Below are 20,529 nucleotides of genomic sequence, written 5' to 3' on the forward strand. Positions count from 1 at the left end.
GGAAAGTCACCACCATCAACTGAGGACAATTTGGAGAAGGACACAGCTTGAAGCTATTAGCAGATAATTCTCTCAGCAACTGGGAGGTGAGCACACCCGCTCCATAAAGGACTTGTGGGAGGGGCACCAAAGCAGAGTTTACCAGGAAGACTATTGCAAGAAAACAAAACCTTCAAGTGTTGCTCTCCTAGATTGTTTGCAGAGTCTGGAGACCAGGATCAAGAAGAGAGTCCCACGGGAATACATCAAGATTTAGGATGTACGGTCATGTAGGCTGCGTAGATTAAGGTAAGGAATTGTGTTTTACTCTATTTGCAATGGGTCATGCAATCCAAATCAAGTTTTATGCATTGTTCTGGTGTGGCTGGGTGGGGTTGGGGTGATAGGGCTGGGGTGAGGAGGCAAGGACAAAAACTTTTTCTGGGAAATGTTCTGTGTCTTTTGGCACAATTATTAGTGGAAGTTAAATGTTGGGAGTGTTAACCATAGGCCCTCGTATTTGGTATCCTTAAAATTTATTTTTCATGGTGTCACGCAGGGTGTCATGCAGGGTGTCATGCAGGGTCTCAGCTCCCGCTCGCCACACAAGAACGCAGGATGTGGTTAGGCCAAAAAGGAACACCCGTGGAGCCACAGGTAGGGGAGTCATACTACTGTAGTCTCGCTGGTGGCTGGGTTGGAGACACAGGAAGCAGGATCCACACTGCTCGTAACCTTCACTGCGCCACTTGCAGGCTCAGCCACCATCTTCTTGCTAGCCCCCATTTTCTGCTAGCGTAGCCTCGGCAGTTATATTAGTCCAATGGCTCACTGACGGCCAACTAGCCACAGCTGATGGCCATTTACTACCCGAGTGAGCACCTTTCCACGTGAGGCTGAGAGCCTGGAAACTGCACTCTTGGCTCTGTCCCCACACATGGTATCTGTGGAGTTTCAGAAAATAAAAGTACTACAATTGGAGACTCTCTTTTCTTGGATTAATTGTAAGGAGCATAAAAACAAATTCAATTTTTACAAATTAGTTATTCTTTAAGCACCGCTTAACACTGGCTAGTACCTAGTGCTGCCAGGTTTCTGTTCTGTTTTAGGGGAAGCTGAAGAAGAAAAGTAACATTGTTGATGACTGGCATTTTCCCAGAAATATGCTATATATTTTAGATATTTTCTTAAACTGTAAAGAAAATTTAATTTCGCCTTTTCGGATGAGGGAACTGAAGCTTAGTAAGTTTACACAACTGGAAATTGGTATAGCTGGGAACATGAAACCTAACTTGTTTGGCTATTAAACCTGTCCTCCTTTATAACTTTATTTGCAAAATATTTAATTTGGCAAACTACTTCAGATATTTTTGGCAGAAAATTGTATGGCATATAAGTCTAAAGACATTGGTGACTGAGGCGTCAGTTACATAATTCCACATTGAGAAAAAGAAAATAATGAGTATTACTAGCAAGATTGGAAAACAATACATTGTTCAGCAAGTTTACCTGAAGCATCGCCATTAGCATAACTATTTTTTATATTTATATTGTATTCTAGTTTCTATCCAAATCATACATTTCCAGTATTATTCATATATGAATGATAGAGTAAGTTTCTGAATATTTGGGAAGATGGCAGATGGAATAATGGTCATTTTAAATTTAACATTTCTTAGAAACTGTCGTGCGGGGAGGCCTGCGGGGTCTCTGCTCCCGCTCCCCATACAAGAACGCAGGATATGGTGAGGCCAAAAAGGAACACCCACGGAGCCATAGGTAGGGGAGTCATACCACTACGGTCTCACTGGAGACTGGGTTCACTGGACATGCGACCTGCTGTCCCTTTTGTCTGCAACCCGCTGACGACTCTCTTTCACTCTCCTCCGTAGCCGCAGCAGTTATATTGGCGGCTAATTGGCTAACTGGCTACAGCTGACGGCCAATCAGCCACAGCTGACGGCCATCTACTACCCGAGCCAGCACTCCTCCACGTGAGGCCGAGAGCCCGGAAACTACTTTCTGGGGCTCTGCCCCCACACTCCACCCCTACAGGCTCTCGCCTCACAATCTACGCGACAAGCGTCTTCCGCGAGGGGACCTGTGCGAGGAGCCTGGGGGTGAATGCAATATCCTGGACACAGCCAGGCTCTCTGGGCACAGCCAGGGTTTCTCAGGGCACCACCAGTGCTTCTGGGCACGGCCGGACTTCCTGGACTTCTTAGGGTACCACCTGTCTTCCCGGACTCAGCCAGGGTTTCTCAGGGCACTGCCACTCTCTCTGGGAACAGCCCGACTTCCTGGGCACAGCCAGGTCTCTCAGGGCACTGCCACTCTCTGTGGGCACAGCCACACTTCCTGGACTCAGCCAGGGCTTTCAGGGCACTGCCACTCTCTGTGGGCACAGCCACACTTCCTGGACTCAGCCAGGGCTCTCAGGGCACTGCCACTCTCTGTGGGCACAGCCACACTTCCTGGACTCAGCCAGGGCTTTCAGGGCACTGCCACTCTCTGTGGGCACAGCCACACTTCCTGGACTCAGCCAGGGCTCTCAGGGCACTGCCACTCTCTCTGGGAACAGCCCGACTTCCTGGGCACAGCCAGGGTATCTTCAGGGCTCAGCCACACTTCCTGGACTCAGCCAGGGTTCTCAGGGCACTGCCACTCTCTCTGTGCCTCTCAGGGTACCCTGCTGGAACAACAGCAACTCACAATCAAGGTGCTTACATATTCTCAATGGCGGCCAGTCAAGAGACAAAAGCAAATATCCCCCAGTTCCACTAACAACAGTTCCCAAACAAACAGTCAAGCGGTCCATTAAATTAGGGATAGAAGGCAATTCCCCATAGTACATAGTCATTTCTCCAGGGCTGTCCTGGGGTGAAGGACGACCTTGACCTCACCCTTATCTCCCATGGAGGACTCAGCAAGCGTTACCTCCTGGGACTATAAGTCCTGCATCCGGGCTGCCTGAGCAGGAACTTCCCGGCCCACAGGGCCACAATAACCTTTGCTTACAATAACATAACAGCAAGCAGGGTATGGTGCCGGCCAAAGCTGTCCAAAGGACAGTGGAGCAGTTTGTGCGTGTGAACACCCAGTCTGAGGAAGACCAGGAGGAGCAGCTGCCGGAGAGCTGGACCCCCGTGGAGGGGTGGGAATACGTGGATGGTTCTCCCACCAGCACAGGAAAAGCCATGCAGCTGCTACAGAGATGGAGCCCCGTGGAGAGGTGGAAAGATGTGGACGGTTCCCCAACCAGCACAGGCCGGAGAAAGCAAAGGTCGTTGCAGCCCTGTGGGCCGGGGAAGTTCCTGCTCAGGCAGCCCGGATGCAGGACTTGTCCCAGGAGGAAAGGCTTGCTGAGTCCTCCATGGGAGATAAGGGTGAGGTCAAGGTTGTCCTTCACCCCAGGACAGCCCTGGTGAATGACTATGGACTATGGGGAATTGCCTTCCATCCCTAATTTAATGGACCGCTTGACTGTTTGTTTGGGAACTGTTGTTAGTGGAACTGGGGGATATTTGCTTTTGTCTCTTGACTGGCCACCATTGAGAATATGTAAGCACCTTGATTGTGAGTCGCTGTTGTTCCAGCAGGGTACCCTGAGAGGCCCAGGGAGAGTGGCAGTGCCCTGAGAGCCCTGGCTGAGTCCAGGAAGTGTGGCTGAGCCCTGAAGATACCCTGGCTGTGCCCAGGAAAGTCGGGCTGTTCCCAGAGAGAGTGGCAGTGCCCTGAGAGCCCTGGCTGTGTCCAGGAAGTCTGGCTGAGCCCAGAGAGAGTGGCAGTGCCCTGAGAAACCCTGGCTGAGTCCGGGAAGACAGGTGGTACCCTAAGAAGTCCAGGAAGTCTGGCCGTGCCCAGAAGCACTGGTGGTGCCCTGAGAAACCCTGGCTGTGCCCAGAGAGCCTGGCTGTGTCCAGGATATTGCATTCACCCCCAGGCTCCTCGCACAGGTCCCCTCGCGGAAGACGCTTGTCGCGTAGATTGTGAGGCGAGAGCCTGTAGGGGTGGAGTGTGGGGGCAGAGCCCCAGAAAGTAGTTTCCAGGCTCTCGGCCTCACGTGGAGGAGTGCTGGCTCGGGTAGTAGATGGCCGTCAGCTGTGGCTAGTTGGCCGTCAGCTGTAACCAGTGAGCCATTGGCCACTAATATAACTGCTGTGGCTACGCTAGAGAAAAAGAGAGAAAGAATGGGGGCTAGCAAGAAGATGGTGGCTGGGCTGGCAAGTGTGGATGGCGGTTTGCGGACAGTGTGGATCCAGCCTCCAGTGAGAGTATAGTGCCGCCAGAGAGAATATAGTGGTATGACTCCCCTACCTATGGCTCCGTGGGTGTTCCTTTTTGGCCTCACCATGTCCTGCGTTCTTGTGTGGGGAGCGGGAGCAGAGACCCCGCAGGCCTCCTCGCACGACATATGTTTTCTTCAGTTAATCTTGTTAACAGTAAAACTACTTAATATTTATGCTCCTCATTACTCATTTTGTAAAATTGTTACTTCAGTAAAGAAAATTTACCTCAAATTTCCTACTTTAACTTTTAATTGCCTGACTTATTTGAATAACTGTTACTGCTCAAAGAGATTTTATTCTAAATTTTTGAAATATTAAATATTCAGCACATTGTAATGCCAATGGGTACCATTTTGTTGAATGCTTATCGTGTAGCAAGCACTATACTAAGTATTTTAGGTGTGTGCTCTCATTTACTCTCATTATCATTTCATGGATAAGAGAGGACAGAGATACCAAGGTTTACTGAGCTCAAATCCACGTTGACTTGAAGCCAAATCCTGTGTTCTCCATTATTGTATTTGTTTGGTTTATTTTTTGCTTCCACCATCCTTAAAAATTCTTCATTTGTATCTGACATTTTATTGACCACCCATAGAGGTAAGAGAAGCTGTGAGAGATATACTGGATTTAAAGATTGTCTCCCTAATTAAATGACTCAGGTTATATGTGTGTATAGCTTGTAAAGGAGGAAAATAAAAGGAATATGCAAAAAGTTAAATATAAAATTTCCTAACACACTTAGCTTTACAATTTTAAAGACGTTCTCATTTGAACAGTGGCAGACATTTTGAGTAAAAAATGGTAATTGTTTATTTCTTCATCTTTGAAGTAGCAATTTCTTGGCAGGATGGATCATTTAGGTAGCTCACAGCTGTTTACATTTTGAAACTCTGGAAGTTTCCCTAGAGTGCTTTATACATTTTGTGGAACATTCTGTTGAGAGTGGGGAATATATTAGAAAAAAAAAAAAGTTAGACTATCAGAAAGTCAAAATTCTTGCTTTCTGATTCCAAAAATTTACTAAGAGGAAGGAAGTAGCAGTTTTCTCTGGGAAACTTGAGAGCACTTGCAGCTTAAAAAAGAGTTCAGTAAATTAGAATTATACCCTCTGTGAAAATACACATTAAATACAGATCAAAACCCTTAAGACAGGTAAATAAGTGACTTAGCTGTTATCTCATAGTGAATAAAGGCAAATCATAAGTCATCTTAACAGGAATGGATTAACCTGGGCTACTTAGAATTTTCTTAAAACTTATTCGAACAACTTGTAGATTGAAATAAGAAGTTTTTGTACTAGAAATAATTCATTCTTTACTAAATTTTGCCAGCTCTTTTAAGAATAATTTAAAGAGATTAAACCCTTTCAAAACTATTTCAAAACCTCTTATGAGCTTGAAATGCTGTGACGACCTAGTGGAAATCAAAAGTGCATGTATTATTTTCTCTAGAATGAATGTAATATTGAAGGGGGAATGTTAATGATTCAGGAAAAAAAATGTTTATTTATTTATTTATTTTTTTTATTTTTATTTATTTTTATTGTTAACAAACCCAAATGTTAATGTGTTTAAAATCTCCCAAAGTCAGTGGGACCCCCTATAAAGTAGTTAACTTGGAAACTTCTCATAAAATCTTCCAGAAGCTAGTACAAATGAGAAAAGGAATTAAAATTAATATTTTCTGCTATTCTTAATGATTTGTAAAAAAATTAAGGTTTGTAGTTAATAATGTTTAAAACAATGAAAAAAGGAAAATAGAGAAAAAAATGGAAACAAATGGTAAAATAAGGTTATAGAATAATATGTGTGTGACTGTCCCTTCTCGCCCTGTCCCCCATTATCAAAGCTAAATTAAAGTGTTGTTGCTATATTTCACAAAATAAAATCAGATGAAAAAACCAAAAAAAAATCTCGTGTTTAGGGATTAGTCAGGCACTGAAAAAGGAAATCTGTTACAGTAGTCAGTTTAGATATGGCAAGTTACATCAGCATAGGCTAGTTTGGAAGGAAGATAGCAGACCACTGAAAATGACCACATGCTAGAAGGGATGTGGTTATTACCAAGTGAAGAACATAGCCAATGTTGATTTTTGTTTTTTTAATAACAGAGTATCTTTACATTTTTTTGGCTTACCTTATATTGGTGTTTGATCCTTTTAACTAGAGAGCATTCTCTTAAATCCTAAAAAACCAAAAATGGAGGCATTCTAGGCAACATAGTTAAAACATTCATTCTAAATGTAAGTAAATGTGGGTCTAAGAAATAAGATGACAAACAAATTCATCCACCGAGTAGTGTCAGTAATGGTACAAGAAACACTATCCATGGTACAGAACTATTTTCCAATGCCTGTGATGGCAAGTGAAAGTATTTAACATTTCATATCATTTTAATTAATTTTTATTTTTTTAGCAAAGCAGTACGGGCACATAATTGAACAGGCAGTTAGCTCTAAAGGCACATAACACGTATTCTTCATTCTTTAGATTTTCACATCCAACTTTATTCTGGCTTCCTTCCATTCTTGCCGTTGAGGTGTACAATTCCAGTTTTATTTCTACTTCTCTGTATGTGACTTGTTCCTCCACATTCTTCCCTGTCCTTTAAGAATTTTCTTATCATTACTAGTATTTGAAATTTCGCGCGTGCCCGTGTATGTGTAGAGGATGGGCAGAGTGCATTTTCCTTCATTGGTTACAATATATCATTTCAATAAAGAAATCTACTTCTATAGTTATATCTTTAGTTCTATAAAATCTCCCTCTTCCTATTTATTTCTTCTATTTTTTTGGAACTTCTGTTACTTCAAGCTTCAGCTCCTGAATTGATTGCCTAATTTTCTTATTTTTTTCCTATCCTGTTTTCCTTTTCTGTGGCTTTTTATTTCAATGGCTTAAAGATTTTCATCACTTTTTCTTTTATTTCTTAATTTTAAAAAATGTTTACTTTTGACATATTTTTCCTTTATATTCTAATATTCTTGTTGTCTTCATTCTCTATAAATACTAATTATAAGGGTTATAATAAATAGAAACATATTTAACTAATTTTATGTTTATCAATAACATTTCAATTTACTTTATGGTGTTTTTCTTTAAGAGATTATTTTACACATCTTTTGTGGGATTAACCCTGTAGTATGTTAGGGTTTTTGTTTATTCTAGTTAGTACATATTTTCTATTTTTCTATTTAGTGTACAGAAATGCTATTGATTTCATATGTTAAACTTGCCTATAGGATTCTTGTTGAACTCCAGCATTATTTCTAATTTTTGTCCTAGATTCTCTTGGACTTTCTATTATGACAAGCATATTACATGACAATAACTGTGATACAATCTAATATTTACACCTAAATATAGATACCTTTCTGTTTCTTGCCTTTTTGTACTGGCTATGAACTTATGAATGCCTGGATAAGTGACAGAGAGCATCTTTGTCCTGTTTCTGAGTTTAATGGGAATGTTTCTAAAATTTCATCACTAAGTATCAAGTTATGTTTTTGGTAGATATCTTTCCTCAGATTAAGGAAGGTCTCTGGTTTGCTAAGGTTTTAATCCTGAAATTGAATTGAATTGAATCAGATTATATTTCTTTATTTATTAAAAATGATAATTTGGCTTATACTTTTTTCTCATAATATTTTTCATTACATTACATAATGATCAAATTTGAACCATCTTTACGTTTCTTAATAAATCATCAGTATTAATGGTTTTTCCTTTTCCCTCAGATTCTAGTATGGCTCAGTTACTGATCCTGTCTTTTTAAAAACTTGAAATTTTCTTCATCATGAATTTTGCTTTACTTTTGATTTGTTTTTTAAATCTGCGTGCCAATATTTTTATCTTGGTTCCTCAGATTTTTTTATGTCCCCTCAAGTTTCATGCGCAGAGCAAGTGCCTCACTTGCCTCACTCTAGTCCCAGCCCTGCCAGTTGGATCACAAATTTCAGATGCTTCTTATATCAACCAGATGTCTGGGAGTGGACTTGTGAATCAAACCCGATCAATCAGAAAGTCACATTTTCCAAAATATGTTTGGGCCAAGACTGGCCAAAAGACATTTGTGTCATAGACATTGAGGCCAGAATTTTTTTGTTGTGTTTTGTTATAAGTTTATTTTTTTAGAATGATGTTAGGTTCATAGTAAAATTGAGAAGACAGTATGGAGTTTTCCCGTATATCCTCTACCATGACACATGAGCCCAGCCTCTCCCATTATCAACATTTGCCACTTAACTGCTTAATTTGTTACATTTGATAAACCTACTTGACACATCATAATCACCCACAGTCTATAGTTTACGTTAGCATCCACTCTTGATTTTGTACACTCTATGGGTTTGGACAAATGTATAATGACATGTACTCGTATCCACCGTTAAAGTCTCATGCAGAGTATTTTCACTGTCCCCAAACTCTTCTGTGCTCCATCTATTTATTCTGCTCCCCCCTCCCCAATCCTTGGCAATCATTAATCTTTTTACTGTCTCCATAGCTTGCCATTTCCAGAATGGCATATAGTTGGAATCGTATAGTACATAGCCTTTCCAAGTTGGCTCCTTTCACTTAGTAATGTGCACTAAGTTTCCTCCATGTCTTTTCATGGTTTGGTAGCTCATTTCTTTTTGGCACTGAATAATATTCCATTGTCCAGGTATACCAGAGTTTATTTACCCACACACCCACTGAAGGACATCTTGGTTCCTTCCAAGTTTTGACAATTATGCATAAAGTTGCTATAAACATCTGTGTTCAGGTTTTTATGTAGAGATAAACTTTCAACTCCTTCAGGTAAATACCAAGGAGTGTGATTGCTGAATGGCATAGTAAGAGTATATTTAGTTTTGTAAGAAACTGCCAAACTGTCTTCCAAAGTGGCTGTACCATTATGCATTCATACCAGCAATAAATGCATTACTCTTGCTACACATTTTCACCAGCATTTATTGTGTCAGTTTACCTGATTTCAAACATTCGGGTAGGTGTGTAGTAGTAGCTCATTGTTGTTTTAATTTGCATTTCCCCGATGACATGATGGAGCATCTTTTTATATGCTTATTTGCCATCTGTGTATTTTCTTTGGTCGGTTAAGGACTTGACCCATTTTTTAATAGAGTTGTTTGTTTTCTTATTGTTGACTTTTAAGAGTGCTTTGTGTATTTTGGATAGTAATCCTTTATTAGATGTATCTTTTGCAAATATTTTCTCCCTGTCTGTGGCCTGTCTTCCAATCTCTTGATATTGTCTTTTGCAGAGCAGACATTTTTAATTTAATGAAGTCCAGCTGATCCATTATTTCTTTCATGGATTGTGCCTGAGACCAGGACTTCAATTCTTTGAGGTAAGAGTTCAAACTTTTCTAGAAAATGTTTCCCTGAATGGTTGAAGGCCATAAACTCAGGAGGTATCTTGAAACCCTGTGAGATTTGAAAATAAAGGCAAAAAATGATGGACAGTAGAATCAATGGTAAAGATAAACTGAGTTTTGATGAGCATATGAAGCCCCGAATCTACCCATACTGAAGTCCAATACCTCTGGCCTTTTCAATTTTGTGACCAAATGTGTCCCTGTTTTATTTTAGACTGTTTGGGCCAGAAATTTTCTCATCTGTGAGCTGATGATGAAATCATATTCATTGTCCTAATGCTCTATTTTACTTATTGTAGTATATGATTAAATGTCTGCAAACACCTCCCTTCTCCTTCCTCCCTCTCTCATAAAATGAATTACCAGATATCACTGTGTCCTCTAAAAGTTGTCTGAATAATTCTAGCCATGACACCAGCTGTAGAATTAAAGTAGTTCAGATATCTACTGGACCTGAGAGACTGATAAGATCAAGATTTCCTGTTCTGCATAGCAGACTACAGGAAAAGCTGGTAAGATGGGTCCATGCTACAGTCCTGGAGAAAGAACTGAAAGTCAAAAGTTGAAAAAACTCAATACAAATGCTAATTTCATAAAAACCAGACAAAAGCAGGAACAACTGATTTAAAAAAAAATCAATAAGTCCCCTAAATAGAGCTACTTTCGTGTCATTTTTCTTTCATTTTCTGGTATGAAGATGAGCCAAGCCCACTTCAATAGTCAGCATTGGAGGTCATTAATTTAAGGGATAGTTATATGATATATAGTTAAATATACATGTAATATTTATACAATCATATAAGAGGGGATTGGTAGAATTATATATGGAATGGAGTAAATGTAGAATATATGGATTATAAAGCATAGTATACTAATTTGTTTGATGAATAAGAAACCATAATACATGGATGCACATTTGTAATTGCAAGGGGATTATTAACAAATTCCAATTAAAGGAGGTACAAGCTGCCTGGATCTTGTGGAACATTTTTTTTTTCTTTGTCTTTGGACTTTTTATCTTTATGATAACTGAAGAACATTAATTTTTTTGAAATACGAGAAATTTCATAAGTAAATGATGTAAATGGTGTTGGTTCTGTGGACAGTTTCTGGGTGTGGGCCGGATCATGTCTCAAGAAGCCAAAGAATGGACACACGGACCAGGGAGAGGCAAAGAGATGTAAAGGAAGATAGTTTATTAGAGGCAGGAGAAGAGGTTGCAGCTCCCAAGCAGGAGGGGGTCCCCTAAACTGGGAAGCCCAGTGACTGAGGCAAAAGCTCTTACTTTTATACCTTCCCCTGCCTGCTTGGGGAAGGGGGCTGGAGCCTTCTAATGGAATTCATCTTTTAGGTTTGTCTTGTTTGCCCATCCTGAAGGGATTAAGGAAATAACCTGTTCCTATCTATCAGATCTGCTCCTTTGTCCACCCAAAAGCGATTTGAGATAATTTATTAACCTCAAGGCATATTCTCGTATCTTTGTCCTGGAGTGAAGGAGACGTTCCAGAACCTGGAGTTTCAGGATATGACTGCTTTTTGTTTATTCTACCAGGGACCCCCCTGTCTACCTAGTGACATGCTAACTAACCTGCCTCAATCCCACCTCTGAAGACATAACCCTAACTGCTGTTAGGGAATAGGGGCCATGACCGCTCTGGCTACTTCAGGCTGAGGAGGGGCGTAAAAGGGAAAGACTGACAGCTAGGGCTTGTCCAGCGGTCTATCTAAAGGTCCCCCATAGATGAACAAATTCAGGTAAGGATGTTGTTGTCTTGTAGGCCATTATAGCCAACCAGTGGGTAGTCTGTAAGCTGAGATGCATTGTAGGCAACAGCATGAGGTAATACCTATAATAATGGATGAAAGAAAAATGAGAAAAATTTCCTTAAGTCTTGCTAAACTGGGAAGCTAGGAAGGAAGGAAGGCAAAGAATCTTGTTTTTAGTTTAATATTGGAAACTATATTATTAATTTGTTGAATTTTATCTTTGATTAACTGTGAATTATTAGAGAGATTGAAACAGCATAACCCTTTAAATTTTTTACATCCTTGATAGTGTTTGAGAAGTAGACAATCTATGGCAGCTCTGTTTTTGAGAACTGTTTTTCTGACCTGTCCTAACTCTTGTCTCATGGCATAGACAGCCTGTGAGGTGGATTAAAGCACTGGTTGGAGCAGCCAGGGAAGCTAACACATTGATTAACCGAGTTATGGCTCTTTTTTCTTTACTCAGTTCTAGTGTTTGGGTGAGAGCTATTAGCTCAGCTAATTGGGTGCTGGCCCCAGAGAGAAGGTTTGTATTTTCTAAGATATTATGTAGAGGAACTACAGCATATCCACCCTTTTGTATGTCATGTTTTATAAAAGAGCTCTCATCAGTGAAGAGAGTCCAATCTGGGTTGTTTATGGGTATTTTTTGTAAATCTGCTCTAGCAGTATAAGTTTGTATTAAAACTATTGCTAGTTAGTTTTTCCTCCATCTCTGGGAAGAATGCTGCAGCATTAAGGATGGAGCAGTTCTGTATTTGGATTACAGGACTTTCTAATGTGAGGCCCTGATACTGCAGGAAGTGGCTATTAGTGAGCCAGTGATTATTATTAGCATTTAAAAGTCCTCGAATGTGATGAGGGGCAAAGATGGTTAAGTCCTGTCCCATCGTGAGCTTGGTGTCTTCAAGAACCAGGAGGGCAGCTGCAGCTATGGCCTGGAGGCAAGCTGGCCAGCCACATACTACGAAGTCTAGCTCCTTACTTAAATAGTTCCAGAGTCCTTTTTAAGTTTAATTTGTTTATTTTACATTTTCTTTAAGGTATAGACCAATGATAAGAAACAGGCTGAGTAAAATGAGCCCAAATTTTGGGACTGTCTTGATCTTTACAACCAAGCAGTTTTCAGAGGAAAAAGGTCCAGAGTGAACAGTTGAGACAGGATAAATGGCTTCTATATCAATTAGGAAATTAATAGGTTACCTGCCGTGTCAGGGTCACCCACAGTTTTACCCCCTGTGATGAGACTAGCTTGGGAGCCGCTGGGAACTTCAGGCCCAACAGTGATGACAGCCATTTTTGAGGAGGGAGTTGGTCCTTGCTTCCTTCAGAGCAAGGGGTACTCTCTCCTCTAGTGCCCTTTAATCTGTACAGGGGGCACGGCTGTTTTGTAGGACTAGGATACCCCTTATTCCAGTGGTCTGGGATTCCACATCTAAAGTAAGCTCCTTTATCTGGGGCTTTTGGGGTGCCTTGAGGTGGCTTCAGGCCTGGATTGTCTATAACTGTGGCCAATAGTCTGGCCTGTCTCTGGTCTCATCCTCTGGTCTCACTGTTCCTTTATTCCTCGTTTTTTCTGTCTTGGCTGTTAAAGACATTTAAACAAATTCCTGGCCTTGTCTAGGGTCCGAGCCTCTTAATCAGGGATGTAACAATGGGCCAGAACCCTGCCAGTTAGGGGAAAATATTAGACTAGGCTTCCTTATATTGGCCTGTAGCTGATACCGAGGAATTCACATGAGCTCTAGCGGTTCTAAAAATACAGAAATGTACTTAACTATTAGCAAAACAATTTTTAGATTTAATTTTTGAATAACCAAGGACCTGATTGAGAAAATATAAAACATAGAAAATTATTTTGGTGACATATATAATCTTTGCTTTTTTTTTAAGTAGAAAACTTTTTCATAATGTCAGTAGGAGACCAATAGTCTAACAAACTTTATCTTAGTAGAGAAAGAAAACTTTTATTTTCTACCAGCTTACCTTTGAGATTTAAATTTACTTAGTTAATTACATTTAGTTTAACTATATATATATATAAAACTCAAAACTTCTCACAAACCTTCTACAACTTTCCCAGTCCCTCTTAGTTTGTCTCTTTTCACTCATTTAGAAATAACCATCTTTAGAACAAACTGCTTTCTTTCAGTGCCTTCAAAAATGTATTCCCATACCTTATACCTTCCTTGAAAACACACACCATTTTCTTCCATGTGAGAATCCATAACCTTCAGAACTTTAATTTTTACTGACAACCAAAAGCAAGCAATTAGCACTTTCACTGGCAAATCCAGGAATATATTTGGCAACCTTTAAAAGCATAGGCATTTGTAATAAAATATAAGGTATATTTATTAACACATCTTAATTTCTCTCTTAACATTCCTGTGACAAGAAGCTAGAAATAGGTGAACTTACCTAATAATTAACCTACCTAATAATTAACACCTCAGTATTTTGTTGTTTTGAAATACCTAGCTATTTAAGCTATTTTCTTGACAAATTCTGTAATAGGATAACATGACTTTAAAAGGAGGCTTATTTAGAATGTTAGTACTCTGGGACTCCAATCTAAAGGTGATTTCCCTTATAATGAATCCCTGCTAGTGGTCCCTGCAGGACTTAGAATTAGAGCAGCAGAGTAAGGGGTCTGGCTTGAGAATTAGCTGCTTGGTTTTTAAAAGTGTCACTTGTTTCCTTCAGTTACCTCAGCCTCAGGCATTCCTGTTCATAGGTGGATTAGGAGATGGGTGTTTGTTGAAGGGTCCTCCTCAGGAGAGGAGGATCCCGCTGGAGGTTCCTTTGGAGGAGTCCCTCTAGGAGGGGTCTCCTTAGGAGAAGGGAGGCAAGATATCACGGCCAAGAGAGCCGGGTCAACTCTCCATTTTTTACAGAGATCTGGGTTGTCCCTCAGGGTGAAAAAAGACTGAACTTATGAAACTTCTGACCATTTGCCCTGTTGTCTGCAAAGCAGGTCTAGCAGCATGATAGTATTGCAATTACTATTTCCCTCAGAAGGCTAAGACTCCCCATCTTCTAATGTATATTTAGGCTAAACCTCTGAACAAAAGAAAACCAGGTGCCACTTCTTCAAAGTCTGAGGGTCAAATCTGTCCCAATGTTTCAAGATACAGTTCAGGGGGGTGAAGGCGCTTGAGGGCTGACTGCGCATCTGAAAGGGAGGAAGAGAAAGGCATCCCTTCACAATTCATCTCCCACAACTTGCTCTAGGACGTCCCCTAGAAGCGTGGGCCATGGACATCACACAACCAATTCTAGGGCCAGTGGGGAGACGCATGCGCCAGGATTAGTCGTGCTTACTTGCGCAGCCCGGCCTGTGCCTCTGGTGGGCACCTACCCTGTCCCCACCTGAATGTCTGGCTCTGGCCCACAGGCCGATAAAGGCTGTGGCCGATAATGAGGGGCCTTAAAGTGGAGGGACCTTTAGAGCTTATAGGGAAGGCATACGGCCTAGGCAAGAGGGAGTGGAAGGAGGCCCTGAAGCCCAATATGTGAGAGAGGACAAAAAGAGATAGCTGAAGCTCCAAAAGTCTTCGGAGAAGGCTGTTTCCTTAAGGAAAAGTGAATCCGGAACATGTTGGTCCTCCTTAAAAACTTTGTCTGGTGGTGACCGAGGTTGCCTGGCGGGCAGTGCTCCAGAGGAGCTGCGCTCTTGCAGCGCCTCCTTCTCGGCTGTCATGCAGCGGAGCTGAGCTGGGGGCAGAGCCAGGCAGCAAAGAAGCTGCGTGGTCCCCAGAGGAGTACAGCAATAAAACAGAGGAGATAAAAAATCAAGTCTCCAGAGAGACATTATGCCGTACAAACACAGACCTCACTGTGCTTGGATTTGTCTTGAGCCCAGAAGGTCCTAAATGACTTGTTCCAAGACCGGGTTATCCTGTCACAGGAGTTTTCAAGCAGCAGACATCCTAATGGCCATTTAACTATCCGACCCGTGCCCACAAAGGATGCAAACAAAAGAGGTATAGGAAAGTGAGAGATTTTGTGGTCCCCTAAGAGGGACTTACCTTCTGGCTGGCTTGTTAAAATATGTTACTGGAGAGTGTTGAGGAGGTCTCACAGGGAAGGGACCCCGGACCAAAGTCTCAAGAGCTAGGGAGAGATAGTGACAGGATGAAATAGCAGAGACAAAGGAATCATCCTGCTGGCACCCTTATGGGCAGTCGGGCTGGGAAGGGACCAGAGGGACCTTTGGGAGCCCACCGCAGAGTACCGTCACCAGGGTTCCCTTCAGTTGTTCCCAAAGGCCCACAGTCCTGGCCACGCTCCAGTATTCAGTCTCCTTGTGGAAAGGAAAAAAGCAGCAGACGGAATGGGAGAAAGTAGCAGATGGGGAGGGAAACCTCTGAACGGCACCCCTATGCGCAGTCAGACTGGGGGAAGACCCAGGGAGCCTTTGGGGCACACTGCAGAGTAGTTCCGATCAGAGTTCCTCAGTTGCTGCCAAGGGCCATTCACCTCAACCGCGCGCCATCGTTGGACTTCACTCCACCCGAGAGAGAAAACAAGAGAGAAGGCAGTTGGACTGTGGCTGACATTCCTCTGGCTCAGTGCCAGAGGGGATCAACCAGAGCCCTTCTGCAAGACCTTTACATCCGTGGCTTAAGGTCGGCAGTCACGTTTTTTGCATTTAAATGGCCGACGGAGGCCTACTGTTTATACAATAGGAAAAGAAGACAAAAATGATGAAGGCCCATAGGGTGGGCAAGTAGAAGGACACAGATAATATTTACCTCTCCTTCAATCCTGGACATGAGCCCCTAAATGATGTAAATGATGTTGGATCTGCTAGCTATTTCTGGGTGGAGGCCGGGATCCTGTATCGTGTATTGTGAAACCAAAGAATGGACACACGGACCAGGGAGAGGCAAAGAGTTGTAAAGGAAGATAGTTTATTAGAAGCAGGAGAAGAAGTTGCAGCTCCCGAGTGGGAGGGGTCCTGAGTGGGGGTGCCCAGTGACTGAGGCAAAAGCTCTTACTTTTATATCTTTCCTTGCCTGTTTGGGGAAGGGGCTGGAGCCTTCTAATTGAATTCATTTATCAGGTTTCTCCTGTTTGCCCATCCCGAAGGGATTAATGAAATAACCCATTCCTATCTATCATATCTGCTCCTTTGTCTGCCCAAAAGGGATTTGCGATAATTTATTAATCTTAAGGCGTATTTTCATATCGTTGTCCTGGAGTGAAGGAGACATTCCAGAACCTGGAGTTTCAGGTTATGGCTGCTTTTTTTATTTATTCCACCAGGGACCTTCCTATCTACCTAACGACATGCTAACTAACCTGTCTCACAACAATCATACTTTATTATTCAAGATTATATATTTTATTTCTTAGAAAGTAAAAAATAAAATCATTCGAGTAGTTTTCAGCATGACCTTTAATTTTCAACAGAGGATAAACAAAGTAGGTAAATACATGTACATGCTGTATAATGTAAAACAATTACAATTAGATGCATTTGATTATGTAAAACAAACAAGACAATACCACCAGAAGGCTTCTTATTTAAAAACACAGTAAACATAATATTCACATGCATTAAACATTGTAAACCCTCTCAGTGTGTATCTTAATTTAAGTAATGAACCCTTGAATGATTGTTTGAGAAAACAGTCAACTCACCAATGTGCTGTTTATATGTTCTTGGTAGCAACTTGCTACTTGGTCTAAGGAGACTTGACCCTTTATGTAAATCTATCCAAGTATAAATAACAACAGAACGTAGTTCACAAGGGATTTTGATTTTCAAAAGTCTCAAATTCCACAGCATAGACCCAGTTTAAGCCAGTTATATATGACTGAATATTTTAAATCAAGATATAAAATTTTTCTTAAGGGAACAAATTGATGAAAATGATGTATAATTGTATGACAGGACTTTTCATATTCTGTCTTACAACATAGTGATTTTATTGCTCGCGTCATCTGGAGCCTGACTTCAGATGACTGAATGGTTTGGAGGGGATCAGCTTTTTAAAAAGGAAAACAGCATGAATAAGCTGAGTAATTAAAGATGCATTCAGTGAATTGTGAATGCCCTTTAGCTAAATTGAAGAAGTCATGAAAGAGAGTAGTGTAGGTAAGTATATATATATATAAAAATTAAATTGTGGGAAGTAGGTGGGGTTAAGTATAAAAAAATGAGTCCTTAAAGGATTTTGAGGGGTGGAGAAATACACTAAATTAATTCTTAGGAATTATCAATACTGAAGTGAAGAATGCAGTAGAGGTAAAAAGCCTGGGAGTTGGATGAACTTTATGTTTGGAGACTGGTTAGATACAGTATATGAGGGAAAATAAGAAATCAAAATTGGGTTCAAACTTTCAAGCCTGAGGAACAGGTAGAATTATAACACTGTTGCTAGAAAGTAGTAGTTATTAAGCTAAGCTAACTGAAGTGGTTAGTTGTTTCTAGATGACAAGTTCAAATTTAAATGTGAAATTTGAGATGAGCATTATAGACACTGAAACATCTAGAAGGCTGTTGTGATGCCAGACTGCACATGGCTCAGCAGAGAAAGAAAGGTACAGATCTAGCTGGATACAGTGAATTAACTCCAAAGAAATGTTGTTAAAACCCTGAGAATGAATAGTGCATGGATTTTCTAGAATATTCTTTCTTTCTGATAATTTTATTTTCCTTTTCTACAGAGATAACATGCCTTTTTTTAAAGCATGAATTACTGCTTGCATTGTGTATAAAGCCTAATGATAAAGGAATAGGTCTCAGGAGGTTTAAATATTCTTGCTATTTTTAGTAAGAGAAAATGTTGTCAAACAATGAAATGAGGAAGTACATAAACAGAATTTCCTTTAGATCGCTATTAAAAACTTCCCTTTCCCACCAAGTCCGTTATCATGATCTGTATTTAGCACACCATTATTCAACCATAGTAATTGATATAATGAACCATTTGCAAACAAACGAACAAAAAAAACTGAAATCAAACAAAATCAGGCAGGCACATGGCACAGAATTGACTCATCTGTGTTCAAATACCATTTGGCTCAAGATCCATGGAGGTGTAGGTTAGTAGTGCAAAGGAAATCAAGTATACCTAGGGAGGGGAGCACATGATACGATTCTACAGCGCTTTCCAGATGCACAATTGAGGGATCTTTATGAAAAGAAGGTGCTTGTCTCCATTTTAGATGTGAAAAAAAGTGCTTTTTTTATTGATAACTGTATTTTTTAATCTTGGCATGAGCTTTAAAAAAGATCATCATCTAGGTGATCAAAACAAATAAGTGACAATGTGTTATGAAATAGATGATCCCCAAATGGAAAAACAGACTGATTTGATGTGGCCATCAGCCTGATAATAATTAGTCAAATGGTAAATAGTCAGAAAAGGATCAAGAGAATAAGTAAAGTCATAGTAGTCAGTTAATAAATTATAGCCCTAGAATATGCAATTTGACTAGATCAGGAAAGAAACACGGATACAAATGTATTAATAGCAGGTAATATATGCATAGAAAATTCATAAAAAATATTAGTTAAAAGAATTTTAGGAAAGAAGAAATAGGAATCATAATGAAAAGCTTCATCTAAAATATTTAGTAGAATTAATGTAATCATATAACAAATTTATCTTTCTAACAAAAATTTTTCTCATATACTATTTTCACTGGCTGCTTCTTTCTTTTTCTTTTGGTTTTAATTAACCCTCCTTTTGATATTCTTTGGATGAAACCTACAAAAGGAAGATAAACAAATTTATGCATGATAAAAAGTTTTATTGTGTTAATTTATCTAAAATTTCCTCAAATTATCTTTTAATATATAAAACCAAAAAAAAATGTTATGAGTTTAAAAGCCTTTAATTTGTCTATGTCTTTGTATAGAATAATCTATTTCTACAGAAGTCATTTTACATACATGAGTTAGCTAAAATGGATAAACATGTTATTGATTTTTACTTATTTTCAGTTAGAAATTCATGGTCAGTTTATTGAAAATGTGAACACATGGCTGTATATGATTGGTGGAATTATAAATTATTATTTACATATTAACACTATTCTATAAACATATCACTTTTATAGGCAGAAGAAAACTAATACACAATTTTGTGCATTATAAAAAAGCTTAAATATATTTTGGTGTAATCATTTAAAACTAAAGTTTAGTATGTAAATATCAAACAAATAAAATTTGTTTCAAATTAATTATTTTTCTATGAAGACAAATTATGAGGAATTACAGCTAATATATCCAGCAATATTATCTAAACATATTAAAGTTGGTAAGGGGACATTTATTAGCTAAATCATAACAGTGTTTCTTATAACAAATAGAACTAATTTAATGATATTTTTCATAGATTAAAATTCATTCACAATTTCAGTACAATTGCTTTTTTAAGTACTAGTGAATTAATGTGAAGAATGTCTTCTATACCTTTTTGACAAGCCCTAAGACATGCCTTTTTAGAAGTGAAATTGTTCTCGTTCCCTCCACATCCACTGTACTTAAATGGGCGGCATTTCCCAATAATTCCATTGTAGTAGAATCTGGTCTCATTGGCATGACACAATCCTCTGTCTGCTGGGGTCAGACACCAGGAGGGGCCATAAAATTCTAAGAATATGAAGAAAATAGGGTAAATCAGATATGCTAGTTAATCTGAGATTTTCATGTTATTGTTTATAGATTACATTTATGGCATGTCTTCTTAAAACAGTAATCTGAATGAGTAAAAGTAATACATTGTAAAATTCATGTATTACAATTCCATGAAAATGCTTAACCAATCTCCAAGCGTCCGTGTATACTGAGACTTTTCACCAATAAATAAAAGAGCAGATACATTTGCTAAAAGAAAGTGCTATGATTACTCTTTATATGAAAAAACTAGTTGTACATAATAAAAACAACTATTCAACAATTTAACTTCTGCAAAACTGTTAACAATATATATTTTAAAAAACTATTAACGTTTATGTATCATTTGTTCATGAATGTTCAACTTTTTAAAAAGTTCTGATGAGCAAAATCCTTATTGTCTGACACAAGCACTTAAGCTCAGGAAGAGTTTCTTCTCTTGACTAAAAGAATTCTGAATGATGTAACATAATCACAATT

At 39.6% G+C, this 20,529-nt stretch overlaps 1 protein-coding gene across 2 annotated transcripts in view; it reads right to left on the minus strand.

Moving 5' to 3' along the window:
• Positions 1–16,800: 16,800 nt before the first annotated feature.
• TFPI (tissue factor pathway inhibitor) overlaps positions 16,801–20,529 on the minus strand; it is a 65,096-nt gene continuing 61,367 nt past the window's right edge. For both annotated transcript variants that reach the window (XM_088793926.1, XM_019740703.3), the window contains 2 exons: positions 19,846–20,025; positions 16,801–19,138 (listed from right to left, as the gene is read on the minus strand). In XM_088793926.1, the coding sequence (XP_088650052.1) occupies positions 19,041–19,138; positions 19,846–20,025 (278 nt within the window). In that variant the 3' untranslated portion in view covers positions 16,801–19,040. The remainder of the gene's footprint in view (positions 19,139–19,845; positions 20,026–20,529) is intronic.

The sequence above is a fragment of the Rhinolophus sinicus genome, chromosome 17 (assembly GCF_057876585.1).
Source record: "Rhinolophus sinicus isolate RSI-liver-muscle chromosome 17, RSI-T2T, whole genome shotgun sequence".
NCBI classification, from domain to species: domain Eukaryota; kingdom Metazoa; phylum Chordata; class Mammalia; order Chiroptera; family Rhinolophidae; genus Rhinolophus; species Rhinolophus sinicus.